This window comes from Pteropus vampyrus, unplaced genomic scaffold (genome assembly GCF_000151845.1).
Source record: "Pteropus vampyrus isolate Shadow unplaced genomic scaffold, Pvam_2.0 Scaffold11, whole genome shotgun sequence".
Classification (NCBI taxonomy): Eukaryota; Metazoa; Chordata; class Mammalia; order Chiroptera; family Pteropodidae; genus Pteropus; species Pteropus vampyrus.
In genome coordinates, this window is record NW_011888792.1 from 9,300,211 (window position 1) to 9,322,401 (window position 22,191).

General features: G+C 32.4%; 1 protein-coding gene across 1 annotated transcript in view; it reads left to right on the forward strand.

The window, feature by feature from the left end:
* ADGRV1 (adhesion G protein-coupled receptor V1) overlaps positions 1-22,191 on the forward strand; it is a 494,515-nt gene that overhangs the window by 303,208 nt on the left and 169,116 nt on the right. The window contains exon 87 of the mRNA XM_023522723.1: positions 12,526-12,642. Coding sequence (XP_023378491.1) covers positions 12,526-12,642 — 117 coding nt within the window. The remainder of the gene's footprint in view (positions 1-12,525; positions 12,643-22,191) is intronic.

Below are 22,191 nucleotides of genomic sequence, written 5' to 3' on the forward strand. Positions count from 1 at the left end.
CTGTTTTCTTGTACATAGCCCTCTTTTATTTCCTATATGCTGCTAAACTGTCTATAGTAGGAATTTTTCATTTAAAAAATTTTTAAAGAGAAACACTTGGATTTTCTGTTGATAATTGTTGTGTCACCTATTTTATCAGTTCAAGAATATAAATTTTAGTATTAAAATAAAATATATTTGAAATCAGTTTAACAAAATTTATCCATGAAAAGAACAGTTGGAACCACTTGTGAGAGTCACCAGCTTTGACCACGTTTGTGGAACACAGGTATTAACAGAAATATTCTTGAAAATCATGCGGCAAATCTCGATTGTCTCCACATTCAAAGAACTAATGGCAGTGCCTGAATTTCAGCAGTTTTCATGAAACAGCATAAAAGCATCAGGTAATAGCAAAAGAGAATCAAATTAGAGGTAAGATAAGCCCAGTCCAAGCTCTGAAATTGGTTAGCTGTTAGACCTTTGAGTTTGTGTTTTCTTAGCTATCATACAGGGATAATAATCTTACAGGACTTATGAAACTTTAAATAATCTGTCTACAGAAAACCACAGAATGCCTTCACCTTCAGAACTCAATAAATGTTGATTACTTTCCTCCTCATTTATTTGAGTCAAAACATTGCCCACCATATTCACAACACTCAATATTTTAGGACTATTTTAGGATTCATATGTTCACTTCTACAATTCCAGGAATACTGGATTTTCTTGGAGGACCTAGTTTGTTTTTGGCACAATCAGTTTGTGGTTTGGGTTTTGTTTTCATTGATCTACGCAGATGATGAAGACTCTTAACAATTCATAAACATTCTAATGTTTTCACTTCAACAGTTAAAACACAGTTCAAACTAGTCAAAATCTGAGAAACATAGGAAGCTAACTTCATTTATACCATAGAATCCTCTATTTCTTTCAATTATTATTTTATTGACTTCCAAGTTACTTACCAGTTGAAAATAAATGTAGTCTTCAGTTGCTAGCTGTTCATCAACCTGTCCAGTTTCATGTAAATTATTGTACCTATTTGAACAAATTGCCCATACTTACTTTATGACAAACACTGACATAAAAAAAAGTACACTTGGTAATACTTTTAATCTTCACAACAACCCTATGAGGTAGATACTATATTTATCTTTATTCGACACATGATAAAAGTGAGGTGCAGAGAGGGGATTTTCCAAAGTTCATACAATTAATAAGGAATAGAGTCAAGACTTAAATTAACATTCTCACTCAGAACTCATGATCTTAATCACTATACCATATTATTTTTGTTTTTTCATGAGTTGACTGGAAGACTTGAAAAGTTGAGCCTCTCAGAGCTCTTTAATTTCAAATATTAAATGTCTTTGGCAGATTTTTATGACAACACTGAGATAAAATCTGCATTTGTGGTTTCAGTTTCTTCCAAAGATCTTATGAAGTGGTAAAATATGCTAGTGTAAATTCTACAGTTCTGGCCTTTTCCTTCATTTCATCATGCAATGAGCTTTGCTTGCAGGGTCCAGAGCACAGCCTCCTTGTATGAGTGGTGCAGTGAGGAAATCTAGGCACACCCACGTGTTCTTTTGATTTGAATAAAATGTCTAATCTTAGTTTGTATTTCCATCATAGATTTATAATGTATAATAAAAGAACTCAGCTTGTTCATATTATACTAAGCTTCTTAAGTTCATTATAGGCAAGTAATCAGGTCCTTTAATGTTTGTAGGCTGCCTAATTAGATTATATAACTGCTATAATACCTCAGGTAGCCTCCACCCTGGATCATAGGTGCTCAGTTTCTTCCAGAAGACCATATGCTCTGTATGTAGAGCATACTTCATTTATTTGAGCTGTCTTTTCTAAATATTACATATCCTGCACCAGAATTGATTCAGTCATGTCACCTTCCAGATGTGTTGCTGTTGTTCTAAACCTTGCCCATGCATCTGTTTTGCTACCAGTGAATGTAATGACCTCTGAAATTACAGATAAAGTCAATGTAACTTGCTCAGATCTTAAAGAATAACAATTCAAGTGAAAAGTTTAAAAAGTTGTTTGTAAAAGTTTAGCTATTTGATATAATTTGAATAAAAATATAAATTGAAACTAACCATGGAAATAATGTGTGCCTTTCCTTATAATAACTGTTATAACTTATAATTTTCTTGCATAATTCTAAATGGAGAAATGGTGCAAAGAATAACATGAGAGAAAAAGTATGATAATGCTTATAGGAAATATATTACCTTTTTTATTTGTTAAAAAGCTAGATAAAAGATAAAAGCTTTTTCTTTAAAGGCTTAGAGAAATGTGTTTAGTTTTTCTAACTATAAATAAAGTTTCACCTATGCTTGTTTAATTTTAACTATGCAAATAGACTAATCCAATAATTATCATTAATAATTAAAAAGTATTTTTTGTATTTAAAAAATATTACGGTAACTAAGTGCTAAGCTCAAGTTGATTTTTAAAAATGGGATATATCAGCTATCCACATATTATGTAAAAACATAGGGCTTTTTTTCAAAGCTTTTTTTTATTTAAAGTTTTATTAAGCCTCCTACTCTGTAAAATAAAGGCAGTGATCTCTAAGTGTTATGGATTATGGAGGGATAAGATGAAATAGTGTCTTGTAAGACATTTAGTGCAATACCTGGCACATAATAACCATTCATTAAATGGTGATGATGATGATGATGATTATTATTATTATTACTCATAAAAATAAGTTAGCACTTATTTAGCTATGTACCAGATAAAAAAGACTAGTCCTGATGTTAATAAATGACTCACAAAGAAGTTTTTCAGAGAGAAAATTACTTTTTAAAGAAAAAAGAAGAAATAACTCTAAAATACCTCAAAAAAATTCCAAAATGGGGGCTAAGAGATTTTTAGGGGAGTAAATTCTACTATTATCTTTTTCAGAATGCCCTTTTAAAATGTCTCTTATCTGTGAGTGGCAGATACCCCAACAGTCTAGTTTACCAACGATGAGCTGTAACAAAAATTGAGATGTGTATAGACGTGTGGGCTTTTTTTGTTTTGTTTTGTTTTAATGATAACTGACATTTCATTGACTGGCCTTTTTTAAGTGATATACTAAAACAAATAACTTAATCTGATTGTGTGCATATATGTACTAAGTGGGCACTCCCAATCTCCACTTGCCTCTGACTCTGAGTAATAGCTACTCATTTACTTAATGGTTTGTGTTTGTATATTTTAATTGTTAGAAGTGATGAGAAAGCAACATGTTTAATGTCCTGACAGTAATACACAGCATGAGTAGATCTGTGCCCATCAAGAGCAGGGACAAAGATACACTAAAGATACAGTATGTGCCATTTGAAAACTATAAATATGTTGGTTAATTTTTGTACTGATTTTCACTATGGCAACTATAAAAAAGTAATAATGAAAAAAATCTGTGCAGACTGGTTTCTGACATTCAGTAGTTGCCAAAAACTATTGTGTTGCATAAAACACCTTTCTGACACACCTAAGACCTTCAGAGGCATATTTAGTTTAGCATTTAGGAGTCTTCGATTTTCATACATTATATAACAGCTGAAGTATAAAATATAAGGAGTTGGGATTTGTTTGAGATAGAATTAAGGAAAGGAGGGAGAGAGGGAGGGAAGCGGGGAGAGAGAGAGAGAGAGAGATGTGAACATAACAGATTTTACACTCCTTGGCTTGAAGACCATAGGAGGGCTATCCAAGGATATTTAAAGTCTTCTAGCCACTGTGGGAAAAAAGGATTAGCTGTGTGAAATCAGTGAAAATAGTTATAATGTTAAGTAAGATGTTTTTAATAATAGCGAAAACTAACATTTGTATTGACAGAATATACCTGACACTTAAACATTCTCTTAAGGGATAGGGTAGAAATACCAGTGAAAAAGAAGCTAGTCCAGAAAAAGGAAGTAGTAAACATACTATATGATCACAAGGTAATAAAGACAGGATACAAGAAGTTAAGTATAGTATTATTTCAAGTGTTTTATTTATAGGAATATGCTCCAAGCAATCTCTAGTGAGCATAGTTAAGCAGGAAAAAATTAATAGCCTTGCCTTAGAGTTACTTTTTCACTTCTGGCTTCTACTTTTTTGCATAAAGAATTAAAGATTATCGTTAAGTTCTACTGATGTTTTGGGTTTAAAGCTTTGTTAAAGGTCTTCAGTTAGTTTTAAATGTTTCTTCAAATAATTTTAAAAGTTGCACAGATAATGCTGATTAAGGTTACGTAAAAGTGACTCTGTCACTATAGAATACATTAGTATCATTAAAATGTCATTACACTTGTGAATACCATGATCATTGGCAATGCCACAGTGGTCATTGCGTCAGCAGCACGCAAAGGTGTCTTTGTCCTTAGCATCAGATTAAAGTTATTCACAATTTTCTACTGAGAGGGACTTTACAGACATAAATGATTTATAAGTAGTAGAGATAATTTGAAGCTCAGCATTTTGTGATTTTTTTAAATAACCTAAAGTATCTTGCTTTTATCATTGAAACTAATGTTTAAAATAGCTTACTCATTAGCTAACTTTGAAAGATGAGAGTATAAAACTTTTTGTGGTCAAGGAAACTAAGTGGATTAGAAAATGTGAGCTACAAACATTTACAAAATAAAATACATAGATAATTAAGGTTCACATGCTTTTTAGTTAAGCTCAAGACAGAGCACCATAGTAATGGTAAATATTTTAATTAAAGAAAAATAATACTTATAATAACAAGATCCAAAAAGTTTAGATACCTACTAGTATTAGATACCTACATCTGCTTCAAGCCAAGATGATATAACCAGGACCAGATTTACCCTCAAATCTGAAACAAATAAAAAATGGGAAAATGTATGAAACAATTTTCAATAGACTGGGCATTAGGCAATTAAGGATAAGGATGCCTGTGGTATGGGAAACTAACAAGGTGAGCTTACCAATGCCTTGGAATATTGCCTTATCGGGTGGTGGCACAAGGAGGAAGAACCCAGGTGGAGTTCAACAGACTAACAGAATTGAGGAGATAAGGTGAGAGTCTAGGCAAACCAAGCTGGGTAGAGTTTGCAGGACTGGGGAAGAAACTGCATAGAGAAAAACTCTGGAGTAATGCAGAGGGTTCTTAGTATTCAGCTGAGAAGTGATTAGCTCGTATGTAGGGGAAGAAGGTACCCAAGACCAGAGAAAGAGTTGCCTGAAAGGATAAAAAGAAACAATGCTAGGCGCTTTCAGAAGGCCAAGAATTGTGTTTGTTTCCACATTACACTGAAAAACCTCAAGAGTCACAAGCACTTGAGTAGGAAGAGCACATAGAAGGGTCATGCCTCAGCCCTGGGAAATAATGGCTTGGGCATTATAGTTCTGCCTAACAAATTCTAACAGCAAGAATTGAAAAGATCAAACTGCTTCCAAGTGCATCTAGGACAACATTCAAAAATATTAATTTGGAATACAAATATCTAACATCCAAAAAAGTAAAATTACAATGTCTGATATTTAATAAAAAAATTACAAAGCACAACAGAAAGCAAGAAAATGTGACATAAATAGAAGATTAAATCAATAAATCAACTTCTGCTGAACTTCTACAGATGTTAGTATTGGCAAACTAGGACATTAATACATTTATTATTATAGCTGAATTCCATATGTTCAAAAAGTTAAGTAGAAACATGGAAGATATTAAAATGAACTAAATCAAACCTTTAGAAATGAAAACTGCAATGCATGAGATGAAAAATACACAGGATAGGATTAATAGCACATTAAAAGTAACAAGAAAAAATAAGAAAATTGGAAAACATATCAATATGAATTATTTAAATGAAAATAAAAGAAGGGATCAAAATAAATCAACAAATATCAGTGAGCTCTGGGGAAAATGTTAAAGGAGAGATGAGAGGGGAAAGAGAGATAAAAGAAAATATGTTTTGAAAAGAACATTTGGAAAAATAGTGATTTAAAATTTTTCAAATTTTGAAACTGTGAACCTATAGATTCAAGAAGCTCCATGAACCCCTAATAAACCCCAAACAGAAGAAACATGAAAAAAACTACACCAAGGTACATCATAATACAATTGCTCAAAACCAGTGATAAAGCGTTAAAAGCACCAAAAATTAAAACAAAAAAATTCATAAGAGGAAGAAACATAAGAATTATGTTTCTTCTCAGAAATAATCTAAGTGAGGAGACATTTGGAGCAATATATTTAAGTACTGAAGGAGAAAAAAACCTGTCAACCAAAATATCTTTCAAAATAAAAGTTAGATAAAGATGATTTCAAATATACAAAAGCTGAAGGAAATTATCACCAGATAAATTTCACATATGTGACAAATAAAAATCAAATAGCAAGATGGTAGAGTTAAATTTTAGCAAACACAATAAATTAAATTCAAAGGTCTAAAATGTACCATTTAAAAGATTTTCAAATTCAATAAAAGAGGAAGACACAACAATGTGCTGACTACGAGAAACACATTTCAAATATAAAGATATAGGTTGAAAGTAAAAAGATGGAAAAAAGTTGGATTGGATTAACTATATTAGCATCAAAGTATATTTCAGAGAAAATAATACCAGAGAGAAAGGAAGTCTTTCCACAATGATTACAGGGTCATTTTATTGAGAGGATATAATAATCCTAAATATTCGTGTACTTAATAACAGAGTTTCCAAATATACCATGCAAAACAAGGAAAAATTGATAGATCCACAGTGATAGTTGGGAATTTAAAGACTTCTCTTTCAATAATTGATAGGAAGAAAAAGAACAGAAAATCAGTAATAATATAGAATATTTTTTAAAAATTATCATCCAACTTGATCTAATTGAGATTTATAGGATACTCCAGCCAACAGTAGAATACACATATTTATCAAGTGCACATGGGACATAGGCTAGTAAATTCAAAATGATTAAAGTTATGTAGAACATGTCCTCTGACCACATTAAAGTTAGAAATCAACAACAGAAAGTTAGAATATCATCAAATATTTGGAAACTAATTACTATACTTAGAAGTAATCTATAGGTCAAAAAAGAAATTAGAAAAATTTCAAAGTATTTTGAATAGAATAAAAATGAAAACAATATATTAAAATTTGAGTGATCCTGCTAAAACAGTTTTGGGTAGAAATTTATATAACTAAATGCTTATATTAGAAAAAGAAGTAAAATTTCAAAAATATGACCATATAAAAAGAAAAACAATTTTTTAAACTCAAAATACATAGAAGAAATAAATAAGAAAGCAGAGCAAATCATTGAAATAGAAAGCAGGAAAACAATAGAGAAAATCAGTGAAACCAAGACCAGTTCTTTTAGAGATTAATAAAATTATTAACTAAATTATTTAGTCAGGATGATCAGGTGAAAAAGAGAGTAGATTTAAATTACCAGTATGAAGAAAGAGAGATGTGGCATCACTACAGATTCTAAAGATCTTAAAAAGATAACAAGGAAATATTATACATAACTTTATACCAACCAATCTGTTTGCTAATTTCTGTGAAATGGGCAAATTCTTTTAAAGATACAAATCACTAAAACTCATTTAGTAGGAAATAGATTACTGGAATAGCTCTATATCTACTGAAGAAATTATATTTAAAAATCTTCCCACTAAGAAAATTGTAGTCTTAATATGTTTACTCACGAATTTTACCAAATATTTAAGGAAAAAAAGTAACAATTTTATAAAAATTCTTCCAGAAAATTCAAAAAGGAAAAACTTCCCATCTCATTCACTGAAACCAGCATTAGCCAGATAACAAAATGAGACAAAGACATTACAAGAAAGAAAACTCTAACCAGTGTTCCTCATGAATATTGATGGAGGCATTCCTAATACAATTTTAGCAAATTAAAAGGATGATATATCACAACAAAGTGATAACTATTCCCAGTAATTCAAGGTTGATTTGATATTCAAATATCAATCAATGAAATTTATCATATTAACAAACAAAAACTGAATCATTTTTATAATATTTATAAGAAAATAGCATTTGCCAAAATTCAATATCCATTCCTGATAAAAACTCCCAATAGAGCAGAAATAGAGGGGAACTTCACCTGATAAGGGCAGCCATAAGAAAACATATAACTAACTTCATGCTTGTATTAATTTGGTATGGCTACCATAACAATATACCACAGACTGGTTGGCTTACATAACAGAAATTTATTTTCTGCCAGTTGTGGAAGCTAGAAATCTGAGAGCAAAGTGTTGGCAGGGTTGATTTCATTTGCTTTGTAGATGTCCATTCTCTCCCTTTTGTCTTCACATGGTCTTTGTATGTGTGCATATTTGTATTCAAAATTTCTTCTTCTTATAAAGACACCAGTCATTTTAGATTAGGATCTTCCCTAAAGACCTCACTTTAACTTAATTACCCTCTAATGATGTCATTTTCAAATACAGTTACATTCTGAAGTACTGGAGTTAAGGGCTTCAACATATGAATTTTGAGGATAGACAGTTTAGTCCATAAAAATTCTTAAGGGAGAAAAAAATATTTTTTCCTTAGGATCAGAAACAAAACAAGGGTGTTCATTTTGACCACTTTTTCCCAATGTTGTATGTATATACACAGTATTTTTCTATCTCAGCAAGCATAGTAAGGCAAGTAAAAGAAATTAGTCATCTTGATTAGAAAGTAATTAAAATTTCCTTTATTCAGAGATGATGTAATCCTTCATGTAGAAAGCATAACATTTTCTACAGAAGAGCTACTCAAACTGGTAAATATGCTCTGTAAGTTTGCAGGATACAAGAGCAATATAGAAAAATCAATTCTATTTCTATATACTAGTAATGAATGATCAGAAATTAAAATTTAATGAAATAGCAATTATAATAATAGTGAAAATATAAAAATATTTAGGGATAAATATTCTTTAAAATATATGAAGGACCTGTATGTGAACAACTACAAAACATACCTGAGAGAAATGAGAACAAAACCTAAATAAATGGAAAGATAAACTCTGTTCATGAGATATGAGTCAATATTGTTAATATGTCAATTCTCCTTAGACTGGGATTCAACACATATGTCCATACAAAGGCTTGTCCATTCATGACAACTTTATTTGTAAAAGTAAAAAACTGAAAACAACCCAAATATCCATCAAAAGGTGAAAGGATACATAATGGGAATACTACTCAACAATAAAGAGAATGCATTATCGATATATTTTTTAGATGACTCTCAATCATGCTTAGTGAAATACACTAGGGAAAAAAGAGTACATATGATTCCAATTACATAAAATTCTAGTAAATGCAAACTTATGCGTAATGATAGAAAATAGATTGCTTGGGGAATGTGAGAAGCAGTGGTGTAGGGAGGTACTATGGAGGTCATGAAGAAACCTTGGGATGATGTGTATATGTTAATTATTTTGGTTGTGATGATGGGTTCACAGGTGTATATGTGTGTCAAAGCTTATTAGGTTGTACACTCTGTGTGTCATTTATTGTCAGTCATATTTCAGTAATGTTGTTTTAGAAAACAATACTTAAATCCATGGTAGGGTCTGTATGGGATAGCAAATACTTGCTATGTTTTCTTTTTAAAAAAAATATGTTTGAAATCATTATAATAGATGATAAGATCAAATTGTCACCTTTTTGGAGTTTTCAAAGAGATTAAGGCTAATTTTATCTAATAATTGGGAAATTTGGGGTTTATAGGAAAACTAATCCTTAAGTTTTAAAAATTCACAGGGGGTTAACAAAAAATCACAGGAGGAAAAGTTTGGTTTGGTTGAAAAATATTTTTGATAAAGTTGACAGTTCGACCATGCCTTGAAAAATGGACATGGTTTTAACAGAGGAAGATGAGAAACAGAAATTCTAGCTAGAAGGAAGAAGGAGAACAAAGGCAAAGAGCTGAGAGATGACGGAACATATTTTAGGGATGTAATGAGAGTAGGACTTTTGGAGTAGGAAGGGTCTTGTGGAAAATAAACTTCAGAAAAAAAGGTGAAACAGATGGGACTTGTAGGCCAAGCCAAAGCAATTCTGTTTCCTCCTCAAATATTTCTTTGACTCTCACAAGCAGAACTAATCAATCTCGACTCTGCCTTCCCCTTGTAATTTACTTCCTATCTGTCATATTGTATTGCATCTTGTGTCTTCACCTCAGGCACTCTCCTACTAGAAAGGACAGCATTCGGCACATTATAAATCCTCAATAACAAGTGCTCTGCCACTTGAAAAAATAGAAGTCTAGGAGTCTGTCATGATCAGAGTAGGCAGGTGGAATTTGAACTGGTCCCATAAAAACGAAGGTTTTAGATAAGATGGAGAGTAGAGAGGAGGCATTTCATAGATAGAGGAATGAGAATGTCCATAGTAAAGTGGGGGGGGGCGCATATATTAAGGAGTACTGAGAATTGAGGTTTATAAGAAAAAGGGTTTTTTTAGTTACTATTTAGCCCAACCAAGCAGATACACATGCTGTATATTTAAAGCGAAAAAAAATTTTTTCCTTCTATATTTTCTCTCTTGGCTGTTATAGTAGAGCTCTAATCAACCAAAAGAAGCAAAGAATTTTCTAAGTTATTAACAAAATATATCAGAAACTCTGTTGGTAAACATATTTTTCTTTTCTCTTTAGTTGAGATGTATATATGTTAATATAGAATTAAGAATGGTATTATATTTGCTATTGGCATTATATTCTATTGCCATTATGAACCTGTGGTGGACTGTGGATTAGTTCAACTTAATGCATCCAGAAAACTGACTATGAAAATAATCTTTTCTCTGGTCACCTCTATGTGTTTGAGTAAAAGAACAATGGTAAAACTTCATCTTTTCTTAGTTTATACGCCTGATATGTGAGCTAACTCTGCTAGGATACTTCATTTTATTTTATTTTAATCGTTTAATTACTATTTTAATTCAATTTAATGTAATTTTAGCTAGAGCTGGTTACATGTAATAGCTTGTTCTCTGGGTGTTCTTAGTTCATCCAGATTGCAGCAGTGTGCGCTGTGACCTTCTCTTGCTGACTAATCTTCTTCTATATAGACAGAAGGATTTCTCATAATTCAGAGAACATTCTGGAAGAATATTCATAGTTGATAAACTTATATTTATAACTTGTCTTATAATACAGAAAAGGACATTAAAACCTAATAAAATATAAAGAAATCATGCTTTAAAAATGTAATTTAGGGTGTTAACATTATATTCTCAAAGTAAATGCAGTTTTAAAAAAATAACTTGTACTAATTTGATTCAAAGAAAAAATATTGAAAAGAATGATAATTTAAATTAGCATACTATTTATAAATAGTTTCATATTTAAGAATGCTTAAAACTAGAGATATTCAATTGGATTGCACAATTATTTTACATATCAAACTTTCAGGTTGATTAGAACAAAACTACCAAGTATAACTTCAACCACAATACATATTATAGAATCTGAATTAGAGAGATTCAAATTTATTGTAGACTTTGTGGAAATAGATCCTACTTTGTAAAAACAAAGAACATATGTAAAAATTATTCCCCCCCCCTTTTTTTTTTTGGCTGAATCTCACAGTTCTGCACTTCTAAGGTCTTTTAAGGCATAGTCGTGGTGCTTAGTGTTCAATGTTAGTGTTTTGCTGAAGGTGTTCAATGAATATTTGTGGAATTTAGGAAGGTTAAATTTATGACCTAAAATTTACAACTTAGAAGTTAGAAGCTAAAATCCATGAAAATCTAAGCATGTTTTTAAAATAAGCTCTAATCTTTCAAAAGCTATTTGTGGTATGTCCTGGAAAGTGAAATTGTTGACTTTATTTTGGAGGGGAAACTCATTTGTACATAATAAATAGCAAATTATGGCACATGTTGGAAGGTGATAAGTTCTGTTTAAAAAAAGAAAAGTAGTGGTAGAGAGAATTGTGTGGGTGGGAAGAAGAGAAGGAAAGATAGTGTAATATTAAATAATTTGGTCAAGAGAGAGGCTTCATTGTGAAGGTTACTTGTGAACAAAGGCTTGAGGGCAGTTGAAATAAAAACATAAGATTAGAATAATCATAGGATTTGAAGTTTGAAATTTAATTTGTCTATTTTATTACCTATGTTACTTCTCAACAAGAGGATGTACATGAGAGTAAAGTCAGAGCTTTTGCTTCTTTTCTCTGCCATTAGCTTTGACTTAAACAAGGAATGGTATTTCCACTCTATTTTCTCTTTTCTACTTAGCAAAAATACATGTATTTCATGGGATATTTGTCCAACAATGATAAGAACAAAGTTTACTTTGAGAATTTCTTCTTCACAGCCCAAAGCAACATGTAGCATAATTTCACATAATCTATTGTTTCTTAGAAATAGAAAAATTCTTGTATGGACATTTTTAGAAGACTTTTCATCATCTCAGTTTGGGCAACAGATCAACTTATTGTCCCTCTGAGTCACTGAATCATAGATTCTGATAAGAAAACAGTTTATTTTCTTAATAATCTTGATTGATTTTAGCATTTAAGAATAAAAGTATTTTTGTTTCTTATAGATTGTGTTTCTGGCATCTGCATATGCAAGTCCCCAACTCACAGATGAGAGCTGTTCGGCCATGGCTGCTGTCACACATTACCTGTATCTTTGCCAGTTTAGCTGGATGCTCATTCAGGTTGGTACCTCATCCCCCCACAACCCCTTTAACTTTACAGTGAATCCGTGTGGAGTGGCCTTCTTATCGGATATTCTTTATAATGAAATGGAAGTAATTTCATCACTGCTTCCTAGGAGATCAGTGCAGGAAACACCTTGTAAGGTGTACAACATCAGAGAGCATAGTGAATTGGAGGGAATGAAAAGAAATCTAGTATAGTTGGAAATAAGGGAATGACAGGAGATGAGGCTTGTGATGTGGGCCACCTTATAATTGTGGGAGCTGAAAGAGAAGAGAACCGAACTATTTAGGTAATAGAGCTAGTTGGAACAACTGGAGCCCTGCATCTGGGTTTGAATTCTATCTTTGTAACCTTAATGAAGTTATTGACTCTCTCTCTAAGTTTTGTTTTCAAATCTACATATAGGGATAATAATTCCTACCCCCATAGAACTGCTTTATAGCTTTTTGAGCAGCTCCAATTATGGATGTTTATGGTATTCTCTAAATCCCCCCAAATAATTAAAATGTAAAAATAAATCTAAACCACGTAACATAAAACTTAAATATCTGCTAAAATTAAAATAGCCTTTGCTAGGTTCTCTAATTGCAAAATTCTTTAGGAGTTTAAGCTGAACTTTTTATGAGTGCCCTGTGTATGTTGTTATTTATCTGCCTGTACTGAGGTCCCCGGTGGTGTGCTGAAGGTCTTTGTCCATGTCCTTGACCTATTCAGTTTTTGATGAGTGACTTGGATGAAAACACAGGAAACTGTTTTATCAGGTATGCAGATGATACAGAGCTGAAAAAAAATCGTTAAAACAGCAAGCTGCCTGCATTAAGAGTACAGGTAGAACTAATACAGAGAAACTATAATGAAAGGTTGAAAACTAGAGTGAAAGAGGCATAATCTGATAGGGGTTAATGTAAACAACTTGAAATTTTAATTTAACACCATCTCAGCAATCAAAAGTGTGACCAGATTGCTTAAAACCTAGCAACTACTGTTAACTACAGAAACAACACAAACCTGGGTTACATTGAGGCAGCTGGGGAGCTATGGTTACATTGTAATCTACAATGTTCATAGAATGTTGGGACCCTTAACCACTTTCATAAATCATGTTTAAGCAGGAACGTTAGCCAACGAGAAGTCAGAAAACAGCCCTAAAAGAAACTTTGAGGCAGCTGGAGATAACTAGCCTACGAAGAACTTAGGGAGATATGATGGCTGTCTACAAATACTGAAAGGACTACTACAAAAAAGAGTGGACTATATAACTCCATTTAGAAGAACCAGAGCAAATGAGTCTAAAATTAGGGAAGCACATTTGATTCACAAGAAATTTGATTCATTAAGAAATTTTGTGGTCAATAAAACTGTCAAAGTTGAAGAGGCTATTTCTGAAACTAAGGAGCATCCAGTCACTGAAATATATTCAAACAGGGGGAAATGACTGACTCTCAAACATGTTTAGATGCATTTCTTAATTTGGGGAAGAGTTAGGATGGCATGAGATTTCACCCAACTCTATAGAGATTGGTGTATTCTTTATCTCTTTATCAGGTCTTAAGTAAATTTCATTGTGCCTTATGCACGTTTGGTAAACTAATTAGATTCTGTATGGCTAATGGTTTAGGAAAACTATTTAAAGTACCAGTGAAGTTGAATGTATTTCAGACGGTACACCACATATTTTTCATGGTTTGTGGTGTGACCACAAGGGGAAAATTCAATAACTTCTGAATCTAGGTAGATTATTTCTAATGAGATACTTTGTGGTCAGAAGTTGTCACTTTACCAACCTGTGTTTTCCCATTTATAAAATAGTCTGCTAAAATATATTTTTTAAAACTAGAATCCATATTTTAAATGCTATGTAAAAGATTAGACTACTGTTAATCCAGTCATGTTAGTCAAATAGGAATGAAAAATTTAAAGAATATTAACATTTTAATAATTCTTCATATTTTTAGCAGTGTAGGAGAGAATTTGATATAGGTATGTATGTTATAGTTTATGATACAAAAAGTTAATCATTAACTTTTAATCATTGGGCTAGACATGTCAGAATTGTATGTTTTCAACTGCTTTAGATATTCAATCTTAGAATAAATGCATTTAAATAACTATCTTGAAAAGTTATTTTACTTTTATATCGTATAATTTTAATATATTACAGTAAAATTTGATTATTTTAGAGTAACTAAAAAAATTTTATTGGTAAACAAGTTATATAACTTCTCTTAGCCTAGATTTTCTTATCTGAATAATCAAGATTTATAAAAACAGTACCTCTCTTTGAAAATTGTCAAAAGATAAAATGAATTAATACATGGAAAGAGCGTGGAATGGTGCCTGTACAGGCTCTACACTTCATACGTATTTACCCATAGCATTGGCTAAACAAATATATGTGGCTAATATTTCATAAATTTTGAAACATTTTGAATGCTCTCCTTTTCCATTACAGTTTCCACTTATTTTTATGAAAGGGAATTATCTTGATATTTTTATGAAAGGGAATTATCTTGATATTTCACCTTAGGGTGAAGCAAGCACTAACTGTAAAGCCTTAGCAAGCTGGATAACCTTTAACCTCTTTACTAAATAAGAACATGCATGGCTCAAGGCAGGCTCCATAACTGGTGGCCTTGACTCTGTTTATTTAGGCTTCCCCTTTCTTTGACAGGGAAGTCATACTGTGCATGATGGGAATATAGTAACAATTTTGCTTTTTTTTTTTTTTTTTAAAAGCAAACAACACACATATTCCCTTTTTGGCCATGGAAATTGAGTTCTCCCTTTGTTTGCTCTTCATGTAAGATCACTCTGTGAAATTACTGAAATAATTTCCCACTTCCTTACAACAGCAAGGTTATGTCTACGTTAACAAAGATTGACTGCAAGAATTTAAGTTCTTGTAATATTTGTACTCTATTTTCCTAGTTGTTACTGTTTTATTTTCATTTCCTTTTTCTGTTTTGATTTGCTTTCATTTTAGAAATAGCATATACTAATAGAACAAAACATAATCAAACATTACAGAGAATCATAAAAGAAAAGTTCACATTTCTCCCTATTTCATATACTCTCCACCCTCTACTCTACTCTAAACCCTACTCCCAACGGTAGACATTGTTAATGATTTCCTGTGTATACCTCTAGAAATATTCCACAAACATATAAATATTTATAAATATTAAACAAGAACATATGTGTATGTTCTTGTATGTGTTTATATATAGTGTATATGTATATTTATATATAGTGTGTATATATTTTAGTGTGTATATATAAATTTACTGCATACAGATACACTTTTTTCATATTTTATAATATGGTTTTTCCATAATTTATTTTTCTAGTCTCTTATTAATGAAATGCTGATTATATCTAGTTATTTTTGCTGTTTTAAACTATTTCCTTGAACATACTTGCACTCAGAATATTTGTTTACTTATGGACTATCCATAGAATAAATTCCTAGAATTTATGTCTTTACTATTAACATCTACGTAATATATACTACCAGATAGATTGCCAGACCATGAGTTAATCCATGAAAGAAATAAATCACAAGTAAATTATTTGGGATATTAGTATATAAGTAAATAGAAAACAATTTTGTCTCTGTGTTCACATAGCTGAGTTTTATGATCATTTCCTGTCACCAAGTTAAATCGTGTAGCAATCTGCTACAATTACGAAAACTATCCAGACCTTGAATTGTCCTTGCAGTCTGTCCATCTCATCCCTAAGGACACAGCCTACTTGATAGTATAATATTTTATTTTGAAAATAAAACTTACTTGAAGAACCTACTTTCTAAGTGGTACAATAAAGTTAGAAATCATTTTACAATTGTACTTGAGCATTTACATCTTGTGCCTTAATATCTCCATATAATAAGGCTATGAAGAAGTAAACAGACATGTGATGTATACCTTGGCAGAAAGGCTACTTAGTGCAAAGCATAGCAACAGAAAGGGAAATGATACAATTAGCCATGTTTTCCTTCATTAGTGATTTAATTTGGGCGGACATCAAAGGTATTAAAGACAACAGACTGGTAATTACCAAGATAAAAATGACATATCCAGGAAATACTGAATTCTCCAATCCTCGAAAATTTATTTTGTGCAGAAACTGTTAAGAAAAAGAGAGGATAGTCGGAGCAAGGACATGTGGTAACGTTTGTTGGACCTCCCTCTGAATTGAATGACTAAGAATGTATAGTAATGACAGAATTAATTGCATCCATGACCTCTGACTAAACTTGATGCACTAAATCAGTCCAAGGTTTCTGGTGACACAATTAATAACCAGATATTAAATGGCAGGCTAGATACCAATCTTATCTCACATACCATGAAAATTTATGGGGTTCAAGCAGCCTGTTTTTAACTTAAAAAAAAAAGACATTTCTCCCATATATTTACCAAATATGCCTAGATTATACTAATATGTATTGTGTGAGTAAACTAATGAATTTGTGTTTATGGAGCATCTAAAAGCATAATTATGACCAATGGTAAGAAACAGATTTTCCTATGTGATGACTTGGAAAATAGTAATAGTATTCAGTGAAAATGTTACTATAAAAATAAATAGACATTTCTATATAGGAACGGAAGTAAATATGCTTACTGACACACAGTCTTTTAGTTTATTCCTATCTATATTTGACCTAAATTATATCTGGGGGTGTTTTAGTTGGTTGAATTATATTAATCAGAATCAGTTTAAATTCTGAAAGCCTTACTTACTAATTCTGAGAAATATACTTCTCCCATTCTCAACTTATTCCTGTGTAAAAAATGAAAATCATAATAAAACTTAGGAGAAATATTATCCTAATTAATGAGATATAGCTTAATATAAGGTCTACATTTATTTTCCAGTTAGTAAATATTGGTTCTGTTCTTCCTCTCAAGCTATTGAATTTAACATTTTAAAGTTTCCACCGGTTAACTTTTACCCTCTTCATTAGTTTAATCAAATCAATTGAAAGTATCAAGCCTCCTAAAATTCTTTCTGGCAAGGTAGTATATAAATGAATAAACTCAATAACTAAACTAAATTATGAAATTGTTGTTAAATTTAATAAAAACTTAAATTGTAAAAATCTTCATTTATTTGCTATATTTCAATAAAGATTATATGCAAAGCATTTTACTAGGTACAATGAGGTATACAAAAATTAACCTACCATATCTCACAGTTATGTTTCAGCCATTTATATTTTTATAAACTTTTATACATTTTTATTTTTGTTAGCAAAAAGCAGAAGGGAGAGAGAAATGGTTATGTCCATACTTGTACCAGGAAAATGCATCTCCACTGATGTGTAAAGTGAGTAAGGAGAAACGAAGACCAAAAAATAAGCAAATATTAATATCGCCAATATTTGTATGAATTTCTATGAAATCTTAAATGTTTACAAGGTGCTTTGAACTTGTGTTCCACTCCCAGTTCTATAACTAATCAGAATATGAAAACACTACACTTTTTTTCTCACTACCTCAGTTTCCTCATTTCTAAATAAGAGGGCACGATCACATAATCTGTAAGGTCTGTTATTACTGCTAAAATTCATAATCTGTGCATCCCATGCCATTACTGTTTTTATGTAATGAATCATAATTTCTACGATAGTTTAGTCACAAAGTGGGAATCAAGAAATTAATAGCTTATAGTTTAACCTCCCCTTTTACCAGAGGAGAAAATCAAAATTCAGACAATACAAATGATATTGGCCAAAAACATACAGCTTATTCATGCAGAACTATGTCCAAAACCCAAATCAAGTCACTAATCACAATGTCTTTTCAAATTTTTAAAAATTGAAAAAAGATACATTCACCTTAAAGTTTACCTTTTGAATGTGTGTGCCTTTTGAAATCCTTGCTTCCTGTATTTATATAGACTGTATTGGCAAAAAATTTTCAAAAATATCATTAGTTTTCTTTAATTTTATTAAAACGCGTTTTTAAGTCTCTAAAGTTACTATCACTCAGGTAATCTTGAAATGGTGGTAGTTGTGATAAGTACAAATTCAAGTACATCATTCTTCATGATAATGACAAAAATAAGAGGGTGGTAATTCAAACATACCAGTTTTTAGGGTTGACATTAAAGATGTGTCTCTGTGGTAACGTCTCTGATTTTTAAACACATTGTAAAACATTTTATTCACTTACCCCTTTCAAGTTGGCTAATTTGATGGTTTCTAATGGTGAAAATATTTTAAAATCTTTTTGAACTTGCCTCAGAGCCTACATCACATTAATGCTAGAAAACCTTGTATTCTGTATATGTATGAATTATAGTCAACTTGGATTAATATAATTGGTTAAAGTTGGGGATAACATTTTGACTCCAAGTGATGTCTCGAGGTGGTCCATAATATGATTCTAACAACATTTTTAAAGCTTAGAGACAGAAATGTAAATAAAGACCTAGATATTGAGATTGTCAGTTCACATTTAGTCTTTGGGAGGAGAAATGTAAAAATAGGCAATGAATGGTAAGTTATAATCAATCCATGTGAAGCATGTTTGGTGAGAGTGACACCCTTTAACTCATTGGTAATTCTATTCCAAAATTAGATAAACACACAGACACTAAAGCACACTGATCATATATGCTGTATATCTGTCAACATAAAGTTATTATGCAAACATAATGGTCTCTTACCTTAAATTCCAAAGGAGGAACCAAAATTACAGGTAAAGGAATATAGTCAAATGCTCCACTGTCTTTTTGTTTACAGAATGGCAGTAACTGGAAGTTTTAATTCAGCTGCTTTAAGATAGCAATATATGTATATCTCAGTTAAGTTTTTTTTTTTTTGAACAATGAAGAAAAACTAAGTTGAATTATTTTAAACAAACATTTAAATCATAAAAGGAATAATAAACATATAGGATAATTCATTGAACTTGGCCAAGAACTATAAATACAATTGGACCTCACAAGGGACTGTGAGCATGAATGGAAGGCTTTGTCTATACTTCTCTGTAAACACACTTTCTCATTTCACTGCATTTTGGCTGCCCCCACCACTAAAGTTTCTATGTCCTCTTTTCTCAGTTGACCAGCTTAGACTATCACCAAATTTTAAGGGATTTAGTGATAGATGATTGGTCCAGCCTGGGGTCAGGCTTTTCCCCTGGATCAAAGCATCTGTGGATGGAGGAGCAGGGTCATGAGTTGGCGGGTGGGAGGAGAAAAAAGTGGGGACACAGGGTTTAAAGGAGAGTTCATGACATAGGCATATCCCAAAATGTACCTACCATAGTATATTAAAATATTTTAAAATTTAATTAAAACTCAAAGTGAGTTAGTCAAAACAAATCTTATGATTGGGCCACACAGTATTTTTTAGAATAGTTAAATGTTTTGTTACATAGTATTTCTATTTTGTAGCAAAAAAAGGAGGGGGGGGGATACTGTCTTTGTATCTCAATGATTGGATTCATTTGATAAGGAAATAGATTTTTTTTTTAGTTGACAAAAGCTTACGACTTTTTGAGCTTGTTTTGCTTAACTGAGTATTCCAGAATTCAGCAACACTGTGCCTTGAGCTCTTTGGAGCAGAAACACTGCATGTATAAATCTAACAAACAATTACACTTGTCTCAGTCTTATCTGAGCCTGTGTAAAGGTCAGACAACTGCTGAAAGGTTCAATGATTCTAACTGATGAAACTAATATCCATCTATGTAAGAGCAGGCATTTTAGAGGTGTCCCGATCTTGATCATGATCAATCAACTTTGAAGTCATTTACCAATCTGTACCTTCCTGATTCTTCCACCACCGAATTACCATGTTATATGGATATACACAAGCATCTATTTAAAATAAATAATTAGTACTTTTATTTTGGAGATGAGCTAATCATCCTTACTCTGCGTGAATTTTCACTCTCTAACAGGCAGTATGGGTTACCTTGGCATCAGACACTTGATACAACCCCACTTATTTATGTTTATGTCCCTATGCTACTTATAGAAAGGGGAGGGAGTCTCACTGGATCTAATAATTTTAAAAAAGAAGTTAGAACAGATTGGAACCAAAATGGCATAGATGATAGAGGCTTTGTTCATCTCTCTGGCAACCAAATCAAAGTTGTGATGGAAACAGGGAGCAGCAGCAAAGAAAAATTGCCTGGGATCTTGATGAACAAGCCATACAACTAGGGAGATATCCAAGAAAGCACTCTTCAACGGCAGAAGATAGGATGGGGCAAGGACATAGGACTGCCCGGTCTCCAGCAGCTGAGTAAGACGGAGGCTGTGGCAGTGGCAGCAGCAGAAGCCTCTTAAAGGAACCATACCCACAAGTGGATTTTCGCAGTGACAGACCTGCTAGCTCTGTCACCAGTGCCAATTCAGTTGCACACAAGGGGCACCAGGGACTTACAGGGGGACATTGTCAGAGTGAGGGCTGAGGTGAGACTCATTCTGTACAGAAATGTCAGTGGTATCCATTGTTCCTTGTTGAGCCCTCCCCAGTCTCAGCTCATGGACACAGTGCCACCATAGCCCTGACGTCATCACACTGGATAACAGAGGTTGCTCCACCCAGAGGATTCCCTGAAACCCAACCTACCCTAACTTGTGCCCCCACCCAAGTCACATCCAGATGTATCCTCAGTGAGTCAGTGCTCCTAGCTGAACAGCACCTAGACTCACTCTGGAGGCACCTGGCCTCGGTTTCCGGAGTGGCCTTTTGAGGCAACTATAAGCTCAGCATATATGGATTGCTTGCTGAATTTTAACAGGTGGCTGTGGAGGGACAGAGGCTTGAGCTAAATTTAGACTGTAGCTGAGCCCCTCTCAGGACTGTGCCACTGAACACCTACTTCACAAATCCATGCTAATGAGACTGGTAGACTTAGGAGGTTTGCTTAGTACATAGAAACAGACACGGAAAGCCAGCCAAAATAGGAAGACAAAGAAACAGAAACCATATGAGAGCAGAGAACAGAGATCTAGAAATAATGGAGTCAAGCAATCTAACAGATGCAGAGTTCAAAACACTGGTTATAAAGATGCTCAATGCACTTTTGGTTAAATTCAATGAAAACTTCAACAAAGATTAAAAAAAAACATAAAAATAGAAATGGAAATTATAAAAGGGAACCAGTCTGAAATGAAGAACACATTATCAGAGATGAGAAGTATACTACATGGAATAAACAAAAGAAGAAACAGATTGAATTTTAAAAAAAGGATCAAATGCCCTATCTAGAGGATGAGAAAGCCAAAGACACTCAGTCAGAATGGCTAGAAATAAGATGCCAAGACTATAAAAATAATTTAAGGAGCATATGGGACACTATTAAGGGTCTAAATATCTGTCTGATTGGCGTAACTGAAGAAAATCAAGATGTTGAACAGCTGTTTGAAGAAATAATGATGGAAAACTTCCCCAACCTGGTGAAGGGAATGGACATAAAACCCCAGGAAGCTCAGAGAATTCCAAAAATCAAGGATCCAAAGAGGCCCACACCAAGACACATCATTATTAAAACACCAAAAGTTAAATAAAAAGAAAG